At 43.3% G+C, this 17,062-nt stretch overlaps 1 protein-coding gene across 7 annotated transcripts in view; it reads left to right on the top strand.

Moving 5' to 3' along the window:
- The window catches only part of ZNF236 (zinc finger protein 236), a 104,113-nt gene that overhangs the window by 10,939 nt on the left and 76,112 nt on the right, over positions 1–17,062 (top strand). For 6 of the 7 annotated variants that reach the window (XM_072819412.1, XM_072819433.1, XM_072819443.1 and 3 more), the window contains 5 exons: positions 3,725–3,867; positions 5,147–5,311; positions 12,592–12,770; positions 15,269–15,393; positions 15,696–15,868. In XM_072819412.1, the coding sequence (XP_072675513.1) occupies positions 3,725–3,867; positions 5,147–5,311; positions 12,592–12,770; positions 15,269–15,393; positions 15,696–15,868 (785 nt within the window). Of the gene's footprint in view, positions 1–1,240; positions 3,235–3,724; positions 3,868–5,146; positions 5,312–12,591; positions 12,771–15,268; positions 15,394–15,695; positions 15,869–17,062 lie in introns of those variants that run through there. The other variant, XM_072819440.1, reaches the window with a different exon arrangement.

The following is a 17,062-nucleotide window of genomic DNA, read 5'->3' as shown; positions in this document are numbered from 1 at the left end:
ATGCAAATTGGAAAATCATTGAAATGTTATAAATGCAATAGATTTTGTTGAACTGTCCTATCATAGAGAGGCATTTTGTATAAGAGGTCACTTAGCAGGGCACCCCGCTGGCTCAGTCAGGGCAGCAGGCGATTTGTGAGCTCGAGCCCCACCCTGGGTTAGAGATCACTTAAAATCTTTATAAAACAACAAAGAAGAGATCAATTTAGTTCTTTAGATGGGAGATAAGAACAGACCTTTGCCATTAAGATTTGGCTGACGGGGCTGGTTTGCTGTGTCTGGTGTGGGAAGAGCAATTTGTAGGGTAGCTTGTCTAGTCCCCATTACAGACCAGGCCTGACTACAGCTGTGGCAGGGTGTGGCCACAGAGGGCCAGCTGGGGCATCGGGCGGATGAGCATTAGAGAGATGGCCACGTTCCTAAATCATGGGTGGGTTCTTGTTCTAGTAGTGACAGGAAGCATTATCTTATTTAATCTGTACAACTCTGAGATAGGCTTATTTAATCTGCACAAATCTGAGATGATTTTGGGGCTGGTTGGTAAATAGCTATTATTATGTACTATTGAGAATCTTTATGTAAAGAGTTAAATTGATTTTGAAGCTCATCTTCACATTCTTTCAAGGAAAACAAAGCTGCTCAAACAATTTCTGATCTTTGTGCAATCACTTTGTGTTTACGTTTGATAGTGAATTTGAGTTCTTGGTATCATGAAGGATGAGCAGTTGAAGAGAATGTGGTGACGCCTGTTTGTGTGTGTGTGTGTGTGTGTGTGTCAGGTGACTATCCAGGTAAACTGGCTGGAATTAGCCTACTGAGTCTCCCTGTGGTCTTGAAATCTCAGGGTGATCCATCCCCTGCCTCTGGGGGAAGGGGGTGGGGGGCAGGGGGTGGGCCAAAAGACCTACTTGAAAACTCCTGACCTGGATGAACTCTTAGATTTGAGCACTGTTGAATGCATATAGCTCAATGTTTATGATGTGTGTGGGGGTTGGGGGGCTAGAGAATAGCTGTTCTGATTTGGGAGACTTTAGGAATATGTGTTGCCAAAATCTCATGGGACGTTCCTCCAGCTGCCTCTAAAAAATGCAGCTGTCCTCAGGAGGGTTGACCATTAAGAGGCTGCCATTGATTTGGTCATACTTTACCTGAATCCCTAGCCCCCTAAAAAGTCTGGTGGTCTCTGTGGCTGCGGAGCTGCCACCCTTCCCCAACAATGGGCAAATACATGGACATGGGGTATTTGCATGAAGTTTTCACAGGGCTTGTGGATCTCCTGAAGTGTGTTCTAAGGATACATCAATTTCGTCTACCTCTTTCTGAAAAATGCATGCACTGGGGAAAGTTAAATGAGCTTGAAGAGAGATGATAGGCGAAGGGGGTTATCTTACGGCCTTGGACACCATCCAGACAGAAAGCAAAGTGTGCATGAGAGAGCCTGCCTCACCCTGGGAGCCCTGGGACAAAGGCTCGTGCTTTCCCAGTGTAGAGAAAGGGCAGGTTTACAAGTATGTTCTCCCAAAGCAAAGTAAAAGTCTGGAGGTGCTGTCGATTTTAAAATTACACTCAGCGTGGAAACTAAAGCATGTTTTCCCCTTTTATTGCACTTTAATTTAAATTAGGGTTGTTTTAAGTTTGTTTTTGAACCAAATTAATACTGTATTATCACTGGGGGAAGGGGCTTAGTGAAAACATGATTTTATTATGTTTTGAGCTCTGTTAAAGAGGGAAGTCTTGCTTCTTGAGATAAAAATCTATTTTGGAAAAATCTTAATTCCTAGGCCAAACAATGTCAGTTTTGGTTTTAAATGTGTAGTTACTGATCTCTTATCATTTTATCTATCATTTGTAATTAATTACATCCTTTCTCATTATGGGTAACATTTAAGTAGTTTCAGATAGAGGCTGTGAACATTGTTTCATTCTACATCCTGAGATAGCCTTTTAATTTTGCTTTTCAGTGAGGAGCGCTCTCATGACTATATTTGGCCATTAGGTAGAAACACTCACTACTGAGCTTTTTTTTTTTTTTTTAATTTATGTTTTTTTTTAAATTTATTCATGAGAAACAGAGAGAGAGAGAGGGAGGCAGAGAACAGGCAGAGGGAGAAGCAGGCTCCATGCAGGGAGCCCAATGCGGGACTCGATCCTGGGACTCCAGGATCATGCCCTGGACTGAAGGCAGGCGTCAAACCACTGAGCCACCCAGGGATTCCCCCCCGCTACTGAGCGTTAAAACACAGTTTTCAGCAGATATTTTACTTGAGCATTCTCAATCTCTAAACTATTTCTTCCTATAATACAAACTTTCCCAAAGGGGATAATATATCAATTGATGTGGTCCCAACAATTATTGTATTTGGGCCTGGAGAGCATAAAACATTTTGTTGCTAATTTAATGTAGAAGTTTTGAATACATGGTCTTTGAATAGAATGTGGGTATAGTGAAGAATAAATAGAATAAAATTACGTGTATCTTTTCTGTGGTAGACCCATTCTGTTTCTGGATGAAGCTGTTCTGTTGAATTATATTAGTGTTTCTTGAAACTGGAATCGGTTTACTCAAGGATCTGCTGTAAGAATTCTTGAAGGTGTCGCCAGCCTTCTCCATGGCTCTCTACTCCACCTTCTTGGTCTCTGCCACCTCCCATCTGGAGAATTGCTCTATTTTGGCCACTGTCAGGACTGGGGGACTTCTGGCCAAAGCTGGAACTGCAGGCTGTTTTCTCCAAGGAGGGATTTAAGGTCCATTGAGAATTTGGAATGCCCATGTTTACCACATGGACAGTTGAGATATAGGCTTTCTGGAGCTTCCTTGAGGCTTAAAATCAACCCTACTTTACTTCCAAATTTCTACATTTCAGTAATTTATGAGTCAAATTGATACAAAGAATTGTATGTGACATATTATTTCTGGTCTTTGTATCATTAATGTGTGTTATATATTTGTGCCTAAATTATAAGACTTGGAGTTTATTATTTTAAAGAACAGTAGACGTTTAGGACATTTTATTTTCTGAAATTCTTGACAAGTTTTTGTGATTATTACATATTTTTATTTGAAAATACTTTTATGTTTATAGCCATTGACCTGCGTGGGTCTATAGAAGTGCATCGTGAAGCCTAAGGATTGTCCAAAGCACTGCAGACAAAGGTCTTCCTAAACCCTAACCATGTGGGAGAATAGAAGTTTTTCCTCTCTGACTTAATCTCGCACTCCAGCAGTTTTCAGAGGTAGATTGAACTAGTGAATTAGCATTTATGCTTCTACTTGAGTTTTGTTTGCTGAGCGACTTAAGATGAACAGTGTTGAACAGTGTGTGGGTTACTGATGGACTCTCAGAGTGACGTAGGCGAAATGTCTCTGTGATTTCCAGTGACTTTGAAACCATAGTAAGCATGAAGGCAAGGCTAAGTGACGTTGTGGCTTTTGCGTGTCTTTGCGTGAATCTCAACCTCAGGAGTTTAGTTTCACATTTCTAAAGATCAGTTACTAGCGGGTGCGTAGAATTCTGTTGTCCTGTGCCCCAGTCATCCCAACATTTTTTGTTTCTGGCTTAAAAATGTCCATTCGAAAAATTCAAGATATCATTAATTTCTTCTAAATTCTCTTATAAATCTCTGACATAATTTGGTTTCTAAACAATAACCAAATAACTTAGTTTTATTTATGTGATGAGAATAACAACTGGTATTTATTGTCTATACTTATGCAATTTTATAGATGGAGTTTTAACATTGAATGCGGAGAACACTAATTATGCCTATCAAGTTCCAAACTTCCATAAGTGTGAAATCTGTCTGCTATCTTTTCCAAAAGAGTCCCAGTTTCAACGCCACATGAGGGATCACGAGCGAAATGACAAGGTATGTATTCTCAAGAGGGATGTCAGAAATGTGAGCGTTGAAACTGGAGGTATTGTAAAACATCAGCATGTCAAATGAAATTTTTTCTTCTAATTTAGGTCTGTAAATTGTGGGGCATTTTATCTGACATGAACACGTTTCTGGATGTTTTGTGTTCACTTGTAGGCATATTCCTGACCCTTATATTGGTTAATGAGATCAAGTGGAGCTTGTCTAGTCAATCTATGTGTTGTAGCTCTGTATCAGCGGACAAAGGAATTGCCTCAAAACAGGACTTTCAGTAGTTTGGTTTTTGTGTGACTGAATGCAGAATTGGTATATCTCGATGTGTTTTTTTCTCCAGCAAGGAGTGTTATCCTGAAGGGGTTGTGCCTTTTAAAATGGTATTCCAGAAATGTCAGATCTCATTTCAGCAGAGAGTAACACTCTCTTAGAGATTTGAGTCCTCGTTTTCAGGGCCCCGTGTGGGCGAGGTTAAGAGTGTTAGTGTCTTAACGGAATGATCTGCCTGGTAGATAGAAAGTAGCAGTTAAACTACCATTAAAAAATAATCATTGAGTTTTCCTTCCGAGGTTAGGAGAATGGATGCCAGTGAGCTATTTGAAATGGTCAGGAGAATGCCAGGGACCTCTTCTCTAGGGAACAGGATACCACCAACTGGTTTTGCTTTCAGCGTGAATATTCTATATAACGTAGGATAATATATAACATCACCAGTACTGATAACTTGTTTTACCCTCCTAAGTTGAAAATGTGAAAATACTGGCTTGTTGGTATCTTGATATTCAGAGAGAAATACCGGTGGTTATTTTATCTTTCTATAACTAAGGAGAATACCTTTCATCTGGGGAAAATTTTAGACTGTGTTAAGCAACGCTCTTAAAATCTAGTAGAAGTTTTTATGAGTACTGACTTTACTGGGAGCGATTCTATGTAGAGCAGTGGGGTTGGTCAGAAAAGAAGGGAAAAATTCACCCTGGTGAAGCTGAAGTTTTTCATGTTTATTTCCATGGAGACTATATCCTGATACGTTTACATGCAGAGTTTCTCGTTCAGGATGTTTTTTGTACAGATGTGTTGTCGTCCTTATAGTCAATCCTTCAAGAAATTCTGTGAGGAGCTTTGCTGTGTCCATTTTGGATTTATTGACTTTAGGTTCAGAAGAGACTCCAGCAGTTCCTTAGATTGTCTTTAGATTATGGTACTTGTTAATATTTGAATGGCATTTATTGTGGAAAGATTGTGTTTCAGTGGCTTCTTGACTTTTCTCTCCAAATAGCCACATCGATGTGACCAGTGCCCCCAAACATTTAATGTTGAATTCAACCTGACACTTCATAAATGCACCCACAATGGGGAAGATCCTACCTGTCCTGTGTGTAACAAGAAATTCTCCAGAGTGGCTAGTCTCAAAGCGCATATTATGCTACATGAAAAGGAAGAGGTAATTATTTTGGCCTATACTTTGTTGATGGATTTTTAAAATGCATCTAATCCTTGGTCAGGGGGATTTTAGGTATCAACTAGTTTAAAAAGCCTTTCCTATAGATTTCCAGGAGTTAATCATTCAGTGTGCCTTTCCTAATTCTCTAGTTCACTGATAAAACGTTTTATTTTCTGGCCACGTCAGCCCCTTAGGGCAGATGCTTCAATGTGTAGCATATTCAGAAGATCCAGCTATGCCCATGCAGGATTCCTCAGTGGTCAAAGTAAACGTTCTGTTTCTGGAGACAGTAGTATTTCCTCGCTCAGCTTCTGGATCCCCCAACCTGTGGGAATTTGAGAGAAGAGAAGACATTCATGGTGACTCAAAGCAGTTTATACACCAAAGTGAACAATCCTGAAAGGGCCACAGGTGTCTTGGGAGTGCATTGAGGTGAATGGGGTGCGTTGCTGATGTGTGAACCGGAGGCTTCCCATTGCTTCGAGGGGTGTGGGCCTGATTGGAGGTACAAATGACTGTTGCTTCAAAAACATTAATCCCCCCATCCCTGATTATTATTGTGTAGGATTAGGAAAATGCAAAAAGTAAAAAGGAGAAAATAAAAGTCACCTTTAATTCTACTGTTGAGGGATGGTTACAGAAAACTATCTGGTATACTTTCCTCCTGAGACAGGAAAACAAATACAGTATTTAAATTGCATATATTAAAATGGAATTCATACTTTCTATATACGTTTGTCTCTTCTTTTTATATATGTCTTTACTTTTTAATATAAACTAATTTATTTTTATCTTTTTAAAAGTGAATTGTATAAATAATATGTGTTTATTTTGGACAAAATGAGAAACTAAAGATTAACGAGAGTAATAACATTATTAGAAGAAATGAGAATCACAGCATTTGGAGAGAGTGAACACAGAGTCTTTCAGCTTTTTTTTTTTTTTCTTTATGTGCTTTCCATAATAGTTTATGTATTTAAGAATAGTTTAATTTAAAAATATTTATGCTACTGTTTTATAACCTATTGTTTTTCCTTAATATATTTGTAAATATATCTTTCCCCATTTTCACTTACTACATTATGAGTGTTTCTCCATGTCAGCATCTTAAATTATGTTGTGTTCTGCATCTGGATGTAGCATAATGATATGCAATCATTTCTTTTGTTATTTAACATTTAAATTACTTACACTTTGAAAATATTATACATAGTACATCTTTGTATACATCTTTAATTATTTCATTAGGATGGATTCCTATGGTTGAATTTACTGAATTAATACCATTTTTTCAAGTTCTTTGTAGAATGCCACATTATGTTCTAGAAAGCCTGTGCTGCTTTTCACCTTCTGCAGAGTATAGGTCTGCCTTGTTTCAACTCATTGTTTTTTTGTTTTTGCTTTTGTCTTTTTTGGAAAGCAGAAAGTGCCTGTGTTAAAGAGTATACTAAAGGATTCTGGCCCAAGTTGTGCATGTACCCAGTAAGAAATCAGAGTAGAGGAGGGCGTGGAACATGATTTCTAGTTCTGGAAGCAGCTTCTGTGCCCTTAGCCAGGCATTCTGGGCACAGACAGATGTCCTCTGCAGCCTTGAGAGTACAAGCCATCCCTTCTGTGCCTGTTGTCTTCAGTTTCCTGCTCCTTTGCTCTGTGACACCTATGTGCATCGTGGAGCTGTCTTGTGAACAGCACATGGCATTACATTGTGCACACATACGTCACAATCAGCAAGTCTCTCCTGGCAGACACATGATGGTTTTCAGCCTCTGTCTTTACGAACAAAGCTGCAGCAAGCAAGCTATTCATTTATGATTCTGGTTCTTGTAACTTGGTTACAGATTCTTCCCAAATCTAAAATTATTATTTTTTAAAACCCCACTGCATCTCCTAGCACAGGTCCACGTGCGGTGCAGCACGCACACATCTCACAGCTCGGGAGTTCACACCAATCCCTCCACCTCCATTCACACCTTACAGGACTGCTTTGCCTCCCACCAGCTCAGGTTCCTGTGTCCTGTGTCCCATCCTCCATCATGGGGGCTTTGGGGACCTGGGCCACAGCAGTGGCACACTCACTCCCTCTTTTGCTCTATCCTGTAATTACCTCTGAAATAGTTTTACAGTAGCCTGGCTCAGCCCGCCCCGCCCCACCCTCCGCCCTGTAAAGAAGCCTACTAAAAATCCTCTAGGATTGAAGTCGATTCAGGGCTTCCTGTTTTAGGCACACCCTTTCCCTTTTCTTCCTGACTGCCCTTCCTCAGGTCCAGTCAGTGTGACCACACGGCCAGCCTAGAAAGCTGGTAGGGGCTGGGGCCGGGCGGGCAGGGAGGGGGGCTTCAGTTTTGAATATGTGGATAGTCACTTCCTATTACAAGTCAAAATGGCACAAACGAGCATCAGAAGAACTGCTGCCCCCATACCCTCTGCCCTGTCCTCCCGGGGTTTCCTGGGGACCTCCACCTTGTGTCATCTTTGTCTTTGCGCTGTTTCTCTGTAATGATAAGCAAATGTTCGAAGGGTACTTGTTTTCCTTTTCTGGTTTACCATTAATGTGAACTTCAGAGTTTCGCCTAGTTAAAAATCATCTGGTACTTTTATTTTGACTGAATTAAATGTTTAGATTGTTACAGGGGAAAAGTGAACATGTTGACAGTGTTGAATCAGTCTGGGCTGGGACAGCCAACAGGGTCACCCGGGGTAGGTGAGGATGGCTGTGGCACCCAGGGCACGGCCGTTCCCTTGTCCCCTCATGGCCACCCATGTACCTCATGGCACCTCTTCTTCGGGGCTGTCTTCTAAGATCGACTATGACTTTCTCTGGGATGGGGAATGGGAGTCACTAATTTATCATTTCCAGGTGTTTAGTTTCTTGGACATTAGTTTCAGAATCTTCCCTGCGATGTACTTTCTCTTGCACACCCTTTGCCCATGTTCTTTCCCACATTGTTCCTCCAAGTGGGGCTCACCACCTGCCCCTCTGAGGATGATCTGCTCTTTAACTCTTTGCTGCTGTCAGTTTGTTGTCAATTTAAGCTGTGCTCTGACGTCCTGTCCTGGAAGCCACATGTGCGGGCAGCTGGCCTCACCTGACCCTCGGTGTCACCGCTGAGACCTCAGCTGTCTGTGCCTTTCGCTGCCCTGCTTGTGAGGAGGTCAGCGTCCCATCATCTCTCACTTCTGGTTTTTTCCCTAAAAAGGTCTTTGAGAAACACGTACTTCCTGGGAGGAGGATTAGACTTTACTTCCTAGTACTGTTGCTCTCCTGTCTTTTGATTCTCTTGGAGCAGGACAGATCATGCGTCTCTGCGGTGAATGATTGTGGCGGAGGGGCGAGTAGTTGCAGGGGCTCCGGCAGGGCCTGCAGCAACGGCGGGGCAGTGTAGACGCGTGCGGCCCGGAGGGGCTATTGGAAGCTGGGGCGGGATCCTCTGTAACCAACATGGGCATCCTGGGCCAGGCAGGGGTTTGTGACTAGGGCTTCTTGAGGGGCACAGGAGACAGGGCTAGGCTGGGCTTGGTTCAGGTGCGGGTGTGTTGGCCGTGGGTGTGTCGGCCGTGGGTGTGTTTGCCGTGCGCATGAAAACGAGGGCTCTCTTACCGTACCTGATTGTGGTGGGGTCCAGGCTCACAGTGGCCCTCTGTCACCTGGCCAGCCTTGTGCAGTGCAGAGCCCGGGGGCTCCTGTGCCCTCTGAGATGTCCGGGACTCCGCCTGCCCCTCCTAGGTCACCTCCCATGGCTCGAGGATAGGGGGTGGAAGGGGCATGCAGGGGGCTGGAGCACTTAGGCTGGGAAGTCCAGCTTGTGGCCGGATGCCATATGCTCAGTGAGGAAGTGTCACCCTGTAAGATACTGGAACGCTGTTATCAATCTTGCCCACAGATGTTAAAAATCATACATCTTTGGCCACCTTTTTCTGTTTGGTGTGTTTATATTCCTCAGTGACTTGAAGTGAATCTGATATGTTAGGACAGGAAGAAGTCAATAGCCTGTAAGAGTCCAGCTAACATGAAGGAGCCTTATCTGCACCCCCCCCCCCCCCAACTGCCACTGTGTAGTGAGGACATAACCCTGAAGGAGCAGGAAGGAGATAGGTCACTCAGGGGCTTTGGGGCCGGGCAGCAGCGTGGCAGTGAATTCTGGGGCATTTCTCCCTCCCACACTCCTGGATGGGTTGCTGGACAAGCCTCTAGCCTTCTGCCAATAGTCACAGACAAAACGCTTCAAGAAAACCTGGTTCCCCTTTGCCAAAACTGGCAAGAGGGTGGTTTACCGACAAAATCTTTTTGATGATGCTCCCACCAATCCCCAACTGCAAAGCTGCAAGTGATCCTCTTCCAGCCCATGGTGTCCCTTGTTCCTCAGAAACAGATGGCCTTCTGATCCTATGACTGCCTGGGATTAGGGAGGGGGCTAATCTTGCATCCCTCTCCTGGCAGAAGGGTGACACCCAGGTCCCCCACCCATTGGTGTTAGCAGAGCCGTGCTGGAAGCTGACCTCTCCTACTTTGCCTGGCAGCAGCAGGCAGGGTCCTGATTCTCTGAGTGTCAATGGGTCAGGGTGGAGTTGAGCCTCACTGCCCCTGGCAGCAGTGACGTTAACCAGGTGATGCCAGATGGCCTAGTCCATGCTGTGCTTTCCACCCTTGGGGTCAGTGGGGCGCTGCAGGGTGACCTCCATCCCTGACGTTGTCCCATGCTGCATCCAGGCAGAGTGACTGGCTGCTAAAACAGACCTAGAGCCTCACAGTATAACACCCAGAATGTCCAGGATATGGTTGAGAATCACTCAGCAGACCAAGAGCCACGATAGTTCCAACTCTAACAGGAAAAGACGGCAGATTCCTACATGGAACAGACCCCGATGTCAGAATTATTGGGCAAGGATTTTAAAGCAGTCATCCTAAAATTGCCTTGTGAGTTTTTTTTGAAACAAATGAAAAAACGAATAGAGAAAAAAGGGAAATTAGAGTGAAAGATGCAGTGACTATAAAGACCTCAGTTGAAGGGCTTGGCAGTGGGATGGGGAACCCAGAGGCCCCCAAGGAAGCCCAGGGCAGGGAGCCAGTGCTGGCATCTAGAGGGTGTGAGTGAAGGTCCAGGAGATGGGGCTGCAGGGAAGGATCAGGCCGTGGCCCTGGGGTGGGGGGCTCAGGGCAGCAAGTATGTTTCATGTTTTGTACTCTGACCTGTAAAAATTAGATCTTCAGCAGGGTGGAGGCTGATCTGAATGCTGTGCTTGCCACTCGTCCATGACGAATTACCCAGAAGGGTCTGTTTCTAGGGGAGAAAGTGGTCACTGTAGGCTTGAGGAATGACGGTAGCTCTGAACATGGAGGATGCCAGACGCGGCATGTCCCTTAGTGGCCCTTGGTCCTCAGTCCTCGAGGTAGCAGGGGTGTGGGCTCCTTGCTGGGGTTTTCTCGCAGTTGCCGGGGGCAGGGGGGAAGGCTGTCCTGGTGCCCCGGGCTTTCGAGGTGTGAAGTGGAGACGCCGAAGACACTCGCCACTCTGTGTTGCACTTTGCCTGCAGCCCCAGGGCTCCTGCCCACGATGGAAGTGGCGTGAACAGGGCTTTCATTCAGAATCCTGACAAGTGTAGGTAGCTTCTGAAATAGACCAATCCCATCACTTGGCAAAAAAGTAAGGAGAGGATGAGTCTGCGCCAGAGCAGTAGATGAGTGGGGTGAGGACGGGGCAGGGCAGGGGAGCTACATTTTACTTCCCAGTTACAGGGTGGGGCACCAGTTATGGGGGTCCTTGGTGGAAATGACAGTTTTGCCCTACACATTTGGGAGTGATTTTTAATTTTTTTTAAAAGGATGCACCAGATTATGTTAGGTATTTTTTTTTTTCTTTTTGACAGCTTCCCAAAAAGAATTTTATCATCAAGATGCTGACAATTTAGTAGTTCATTATTTCCTTAAATTATATAATAATACTAACAAGTTATTTAAGTGGAAGTCTTTATGGAATTGCTCACATACTCCATTCAGCTAGTCTTTTTCTGCCAGGGATGCTCTTGGTATTGATGAAATAGTCATTTTAGTGGGGCATACTCACACTGACTGGACTGTTGTGTATGGGAATGAAAAGAAAGTCTGATGGACTCAATAACTTTTACTATGTGAATATTTTGATATATTTTCAAATTAAAATAAAATTGATTTTTACCCGTTTTTGTTTTTGTTTTGCTATTTGGAAATAACAGTTTATGCTCATTGACAGATTACACTCATTTTTTCTCCGTGTTTGGACACTTTATTTTGAAGATCTTTTAAAAAATTGTGTGCTGGACTCTGAATGAATCTGCTAATCACACTTTGTGGTCAGGCAGCAGTTCCTATTGAGGAGAGTCCCTGAATTCTCCCTCTGTGCCATGCTCTCTGTTGCGCATCCTGCATGGATCATCTTGTTTAACTTCCTAATAACCCTGTGAGGGCAGATGCTACTGGCATCCCCGTGTCACAGACTTAGGGTGGTTAACACCCAAGTGCTATAGCTGGTGGGGAACTACCCAACTCTAGAACATATGGGCCCATGTTGCCCAATTGACAGAGGGGTCATTTAAAATTTATAGTAGCCATACTAAAAAAGTAAAAACCCAAACACAACAGATTAAATAAGTTTTATTTTACTATGTCTTATTTTGAAAATACATCCAAAATATTATTCATATTAAATGTTATTGAGCTGTTCTATTGCTTTTTGCAGAAGTGTTTGAAATCCCGGGTGTATTTTACACTTCTTTCACGGCGCTGTTCAAATACACCTGTTTCCAGTGCCGAGCAAGCTGTGTCTGGACAGAGTCCCAGAGTTCTCTGTGAGAGGCTGCCTGTAAAACAGATTGAAACAATGATAAGTGTTTCCGTTTAAAAATTTATCGGCTGTCATTTTGTTTTAAGGGAGTCTATTAAACTGTAATCTTCATTTGAATTCTGTTCCTGACCCTTCTGTGGTGGTGAAGTCATTCTGCTTCTCTAACATTTGCACAGCACAGATGTATGAAATGGCAGGTGCGCAGCAGCCAGTTAGAGAGCTCACTTTGCCCAGAAATGGCATTGTTCTCTCACCTGTTTCCATGCCTGTCTTTTTCTTCCAATGGAGATGATTTTTATATATTCATATTTGGACAGATTGACACAGTTTTTGAGAGTGAAAATAGTGTTTGTTCTAGAGGAAAGAGTAGTTTGTGTATTGATCATTTCCAGTACCAGTTGTTGTAAGAAGTCATGGTCTTGAAACATTTACTCTACTCACGGATGGCCTTTGCTTTTGCAGAATCTCATCTGCTCTGAGTGTGGGGATGAGTTCACTCTGCAGAGCCAGTTGGCCATACACATGGAAGAGCACCGCCAGGAGCTGGCCGGGAACCGGGTTCACACCTGCAAGGCCTGTAGGAAGGAGTTTGAGACATCCTCACAGCTGAAGGAGCACATGAAGACTCATTACAAAATTAGGTATGAGCCTTTGCTTGGGCTTGGTAGAAAAAAAGACATCTATATGATATATTAAAGATTGGTGTAGTTTGCTGGGTTTAGTTAAAAATACTGTCTACTTTAGAAACGGCTACACAGATGCTAATCTTGTCGTGGTGTCAGGATATCCTAAAACGTGTAGTCATGTCTCCGGTAAGAAAGATAAGCTGAAAAATTTTTAAATAGGCATCAGGCTGCATGAGCAGAAATTTTTAGCTAGTATTATAGTGTTAAAAGTTGCAGAACAAGGTATTGGCAAAACGTTTTTATAGCAAAGTGACAAGGTGTATAAAGTAGATCTGCAAAGGCCAGGTCAGCACTCTTTTGAACGGTTTAGTTTATTTATACTACCTGTTTAGAACTTACATGTTCCTGACACGGTGCTTGGTGTGTATATTAATATATGTCCGTAAGACTTTATTTAATCATGACTAGCAGCCCTACCAGACCAGGATACTTTAATGTCCCCACTTGGTGAATGAGAAGCCCTAGAGTATAAGTTACTTTCCCATGGTTTTACAGCTCAAAGATTTCAAGCGTCAAGGATTTAAACCCTAATAACTGCCTGGTTTTATTTTTTATTTTTTTACTGCCCAGTTTTAGAGCTCATAATAGTAGCAAATATGACTGTACTTAAATGCATACATGCATTTATTTCTAGTAAAACTTAACATGTCTTTCAAGGTTTCATATTTGGTTTATTCCTAATTGTATCTTTTTATTGAATTTTCATTTTCTTAGCAAAATGAAATACAAAGCACCCTCTGGCCCCTTGTGCTCTGGTTAGCTGATGGCCATGCTCAGTTGTCACACTCGAGCTGATTTCGCCAACACACTGTAAAAGCCAGTATCAGTTTTCTTTAACTGCTCTTACCAGTTTGGCTCTCCGCCATTCCAAGCTCTGAAGTTTAGGAATTATGTGTGCTTTTAAAGAACAACTACGACCACCACAAAAGTGTGTGAAGGCTCTGTAGGATTTATTTATCCTCTTAGGCGCTGTGTTTTAGAAGCATGGACCACAGCCCCCACAGGGCCAGTGCTCCCTTACCCTTCCTATGCCCCCCACTTTGCCTGTTTTTGGCTAATTGTGCCCATCAAAGACGTCACTGCTTCAGTGATTTTTAAACTCCCAGACCAGACTGCCGTGCTCTATCACACTAGATTTTTATTTTGATGAAGTTTTAACTCAGGCAATTTTGATGTGTCTCCAAGGGTTTTGGAGAGGTGATGAATGATGTCTAGGCAGCCAGCATGCCCTTGGCCACATTGGCTTCTGGCTCTTCTGGGATGTAGGGATGGGCCAGCCAGTCAGCCTCATCCTCATGGAGTGCTCATTTATTAGGGAGATAGTCAGTGAGACAGTTTCAGACAGTGCTTGTGTGGAGAAGGAAATAAAACTGGGTTGCTCTGGGGCAGTGCTGGAAGGGTGGGCAGGTTGGCGAGTGGACTGTTTTAGGCAGGCCATGCTGAGGAGGGGAGGATGTTTGAAGTGAGGAGGGCACTGCCAGTCCTGAGAAGGGTATTGCAGCAGATGGGAGAGCAGTTGCCCCAACTCAGCTGCGGTGAGTTTTCTCTGCATTTGAAAACAGAGAAAGGCTGGCGCTTGGGAGCCACTGTGGAGGTTTGAAGGAGGTGGGGCCCGGGGGTTAAGGGCCTCCGAGGCCATCCTGGGAATGAGGATTTTATCCCAAAGGTAGTGGGAAGCCTGCCCCAACTTAACTGTGGCATGGCTGCTGGGGGTGGGGTGCAAGGATACCAGTGAATCCTCATGTGGAAAGAGGACACTTCTCAGATGGTGGTCTGATGACTGGACTGTGGAGAGGCCTAAGCATCTTTGCAGGTATTTTGAGTGAAACCAGTAACTTTTGGAGATGGGCTTGAAGTCAGGGGTGAGAGAGAGCAAGAATCTGGGGCGACTCCTCAGGATTGACTTTGCCCAGATGGGAGCTGCTATGTCCTGCCTGGGAGCACAGCAGGTGGATGAGCAGAATCCTGTTCAGTTCGTACTAGCTTGCAGCTGCCAGGTAGCTGAGCGCAGAGATGTCAGGTGGACAGGGAGTTGTCTAGGGCTGTGTCTGGGTTGCTGGAGGGAGAACTTTGGGATCAGCAGCCTGTGGATGGTGTTGTAAGGAAGGAGCCTGGAGAATGAAGCAAGACTCAGCAGTGCAGGGATCATACCCACACATGTCTGTATGTCTGACCACCGCAGGTAGAGCTATGTCCAGAAGGGACGGTCTGACCTCTCCCCACCAAGAAAACAAAGCAAAACTAAGTTTATCTTTTCATCAGATAGGTAAAATGAATTTTATGGTAATGAACACACAGAACAACTGCATGTTTGTGGAGACACACTTAAATGTGATTTCTCACTGAAGCATGTTCTGACCACTGGTCAGCCACACTCGCTGGTATTGTTTTAATCTTGAAATTGCGATACAGAGGAGATGACTTCATGAATATTTCCCCCTGTGTTATCCTAGGGTATCAAGTACAAGGTCTTATAATCGGAACATCGACAGGAGTGGATTCACATATTCATGCCCACACTGTGGAAAGACATTTCAGAAGCCAAGTCAGCTAACTCGGCACATTAGGATACACACAGGTAGGAAATACACTCACTTTTGGGTGATTCAGGATATGGCTCAAAGGGAAAGACGGGACGTGTGCCTTAGCACTAGCTAGACCTGGATGGCAACGTTGGCTTTTCTGTCCTTTGTGTGGCCTTGGTCCTAACTTTGAGATTTTGAGTAGACAGTGGGATGTACGAGTCTACAGTACAGGCGGTGCTCTGTCTGGACAGATAGGTTTGGGGTCTCGAGTTTGGGGGTAATGCATTTCTCTTTTAATTCATCAGATGCTCATACAATGTGGAATTACATTTTGATCATTTTTTTCCCTCTCTAGGTGAAAGGCCGTTTAAATGTACTGAATGTGGGAAAGCTTTTAACCAGAAGGGGGCACTGCAAACTCACATGATTAAACATACAGGTGAAAAACCCCACGCCTGTGCCTTTTGTCCTGCTGCCTTTTCACAAAAAGGGAACCTGCAGTCACATGTGCAGAGAGTTCACTCAGAGGTAAACATGGCACTTGGGTGTGTGTGGTCCTCACAGGTTTTAGTGGATGGCTCTGGAGGGAAAGAGTCAGCCTGAGAAATCACTGTCTACTTTCAAAATGCAGATTTAGAATTTGTACAGAGCAGACTTTGTTTTAAACAAACAAGCAAGCAAATACATATATATAGAGAGAGAGAGAGAAAGAGAGAGAGAAACAGATCTGTATGTGGAAACGTTTTGGCTTATATATTGCAGAAATATAAAATTATTTTTTCGTGTCTTATGGACGCTGTTACAGCTTTGATGAATAAATGTGTGAAACTAATTATACCTTTATTAGTTATGATCCATTGATCCCATTGTTAACATACTTCATCCCTTTAGCAAATTTGAAACACAGATACTATCAAGTGTAAAAAATTGAAAGAGAAAAAATAAATTGAGGGAACAAAGTATTTTTCCTATTCCTATTATTATTGCTAGACTCACATGTGGCCTTGTCCATGTTTTACCAGCCAGAGCCCTGGTCTGTTTTTCTCTGTGTTAATTATTTCAGTGACACTCATGTTCACCATTTCTTGTGTCTGCAGATCATACTGATTTATAAAGCCTCTGGAAGTGTGTCTTGTAAGCAGGTTATCCTTTGCTCCTACTTACTGTTATGATTTGGTGTTTTATTTATAGTCTAATTATAGAATATAAATAAACATCTAAGTGACAGACACTTTTATCACGGATCATTTTCTTTTATGTAACTGTTTTGCAGAATGAAGACTCATTTTTTAAAAGCAAATGTGTATTTTTAAATGTTTTTAATGCATTTAAATAATGCCTTCAGTATTACTGAAATAAAAAGATCATACATACTTCACATAGTTTATAAGCAGATTTGACCTTCCATATGCAATGAGTTACTTTTACAAACTAAGTTTTATTATCCAAGACCAACATACATGAGGAAGGACACATAAATATTAGTGAGGCAGTGATAATATGGAGTGAGATTTCCTTTAGATCTCAGGAGAGTAGAAGTGGCTTAGACCAATTATTCTTGGGGAGCTGCCTCTATGTGCTGACGATTGCTTCAAGGTGACTATTTCCTTGCGTGGCACCCAGAGAACCCTCACCGACACCTCCGAGCAGGCTTGTGAAATGCTTGCTGCTGCCCCTGAGGTCAGGAAACCCCTCCAGAAGGGTAGGGGCTCTCCTGGCACC

The sequence above is a fragment of the Canis lupus genome, chromosome 1, assembly GCF_048164855.1.
Source record: "Canis lupus baileyi chromosome 1, mCanLup2.hap1, whole genome shotgun sequence".
Classification (NCBI taxonomy): Eukaryota; Metazoa; Chordata; class Mammalia; order Carnivora; family Canidae; genus Canis; species Canis lupus.
Note: the sequence above shows the minus strand (reverse complement) of the source record. Positions and strands in the feature narration are given on the sequence as shown.